The 2,628-nt window shown below is 38.8% G+C and overlaps 1 protein-coding gene across 1 annotated transcript; it reads left to right on the top strand.

Moving 5' to 3' along the window:
* Positions 1-209: 209 nt before the first annotated feature.
* On the top strand, positions 210-1,208 carry LOC148108704 (olfactory receptor 6C2-like). The gene has a single exon (XM_087869114.1). The coding sequence runs from the start codon at positions 270-272 to the stop codon at positions 1,206-1,208; it is 939 nt and encodes a 312-aa protein (XP_087725240.1). The 5' UTR covers positions 210-269.
* The last annotated feature ends 1,420 nt before the right edge of the window (positions 1,209-2,628 follow it).

Here is a 2,628-nt window from a genome sequence, read left to right as displayed (position 1 = left end):
ATCAAGATAGTACTAAAAATCTTTTATAATAAGAGCCTTCCAGCTGGTATCCAATATAATGCTCAACCCTGGGAGTCAGTAGCATTATTGATTATCAATCAGCTACCACACCAATAACATTCCTGATTAACATGTGACAAATAAAATAAAATCTTGGCTTAGCTAACATTTTCACCTCCACCCACTGCTAACGTGCTGACAGTCTCTCTCTCTGATCTGATTTGTCTCTTACTTTTACACACAGACGAGGCCATACTCAGGAATCGGTGATGAAAAATTATACAGCAATAACAACATTCATCCTGGTGGGACTAACAGATGACCCAAATCTACAGATTCTGCTTTTTATTTTTCTGTTCCTAACCTACTTGTTGAGTGTGGTAGGGAATCTGACCATCATCGCTCTCACCTTGGTGGATTGCCACCTTAAAACACCCATGTATTTTTTCCTCCGGAATTTCTCCATCTTGGAAGTGTCATTTACAACTGTCTGCATTCCTAGATTCCTCTACACAATGGCATCTGGGGACAATACCGTTACCTACAATGCATGTGCCACTCAATTATTTTTTGTTATCGTCCTGGGGGCGACTGAATTTTTTCTCCTGACAGCCATGTCCTATGACCGCTATGTGGCCATCTGCAAACCCCTGCATTACATGACCATCATGAACAACGGGGTCTGCATCAAGTTCCTTATTGGATGTTACGTGATTGCTCTAATCATCGTCATCCCGCCATTTGGCATGGGCTTTCAGCTCAAGTTTTGTGACTCCAATGTCATAGATCACTTTGGCTGTGATGCTGCTCCCATCCTGAAGATTACCTGCTCAGACACAGAGCTTATAGAGCGATTTGTCTTGGTCCTGGCTGTGCTGACACTCGTTTTCACCCTGGTGTGTGTAATTCTGTCCTATACACACATCGTCAGGACCATTCTCAGATTCCCTTCTGCCCAGCAAAGGAAAAAGGCTTTCTCTACGTGTTCTTCCCATATAATTGTGGTTTCTATCACTTATGGAAGCTGCATCTTTATCTATATCAAACCTCATGCAAAAGAAGGGGTTGCTATTAATAAGGTGGTGTCAGTGCTTACCACCTCAGTTGCCCCAGTGATGAACCCCTTCATTTATACTCTGAGGAACAAGCAAGTGGTACAAGCTTTCAAAGACATGATCAAAAGGGTTGCATTTATCTCAAAAAACTAAAGGACTAGTGAGGGCAGAATGACAAATTACAAAAGAATTTCTGATCTCCATTTTATTTTTCCCTAACTGTGTATTGTTCATAGTTTTACATATATCACAACCCCATTCTGTTACACCCAGTGCCCACTACTGATGCACACATTAATTTTTTAGCTCAATCTATTCCCAGAAATACATGGGAATAAATATGCAGTAAATACTTATAACAATATACCTGTTATTACTTGCAGAACCAAGAAATTAGACAGTATGAATTTACCACCATGTTAGTACTCAGCTACCCCTCTTTCACTGATATGTCCTGATCTGAGTCCTGAATTTCCCAGGAACATCAGTGAGGATGATCTATGTCTACAGGAATGGCCCTACGATCACTCTATTGGATAAAACTCATTATTCGATCTCTCCCACTTTTCAGGGAGATGTAAATATAGGCTAAAATTTTCCTCTAATATCATATGCTTAAAAGTTGTACAAGTTCTTTTTATAAAAGCCCAACCTTTTTCTAAGTAGAATTTCACATCTGTGTGTCTCTGTGTATGTCTGTGTGCATTTGTTTCCATATTTGGAATGTCAGCTTATCAGGCTTAAAAAGATTAATGGGACAGATAAAATGTAAGTGACAGCTTATACTTGCATTCTGTTCTGTTACCCAAGTTATTCACTATAATGGCTTTTCTGGGTACAAAAAATCCAAGCTCAATCACAAAAGCTTACAAAATGAACCAATGAATAAAGAATAATTTTTAAGTGTTCAGTTTTTGCCTTTCAACTTAGTGCCTTCTCTCCACTACCTCCTTCTTCTATCATAATTTTCTGTTTATCTGATGCTCCAGAAAGACATATGTTGTTCCAGGAATCAGAAAGTCCAGGTTGCAGCCAGGCTTTTACTACCACCAATTCAGATAAATCTTTTAACTTTCCTCGTCCCTTCTGATTTCAGGAAGGAATAAGGTAGGGGAGCAAGGTAGCTCGAAAACAGGCAAGAAATCCCAGTGATATTTGGGGGTACTGTCCCATGCTGATTTATAAGACTAAAAACTAGGCCATATGGAGCAGCAGTCCTGGTGCCAAAGATAAAGAATTAATGAGTCTTTTCTTACACTAAAAATTGCATGAGGGGAATGAACCTTCATTCCCCCAATCCTATTCATAGTCTGTGCACTGGAAATCACCGCATGGAGAAAAATGTTTTTTAATATAAAATGTGAAAGAAAGATTTGTGGGAATTCTGAACTGTGGACTAAGTAAAGCTTGGTTCTTAAGTCAGATTAGCAAGCTAAAAGAGCAATTAAAGGACATATTCAGTTTGCTGAGGATAGATAAAAATAAAGGTACAGGTGAAGATAATGATATTTTCATCTTTTTCATCTAACTTTGAGAATGAATAATCCCCTGACCATATGACATATTTGTTCCT

This window comes from Ursus americanus, chromosome 17, assembly GCF_024610735.1.
Source record: "Ursus americanus isolate L20-20 chromosome 17, mUrsAme1.1.p, whole genome shotgun sequence".
NCBI classification, from domain to species: domain Eukaryota; kingdom Metazoa; phylum Chordata; class Mammalia; order Carnivora; family Ursidae; genus Ursus; species Ursus americanus.
This window is presented reverse-complemented; position numbering and strand designations above follow the sequence as displayed.

Coding starts and splice junctions, on each gene's coding strand:
- LOC148108704 (XM_087869114.1), top strand. CDS start 270: ATGAAAAATTATACAGCAATAACAACATTCATCCTGGTGGGACTAACA.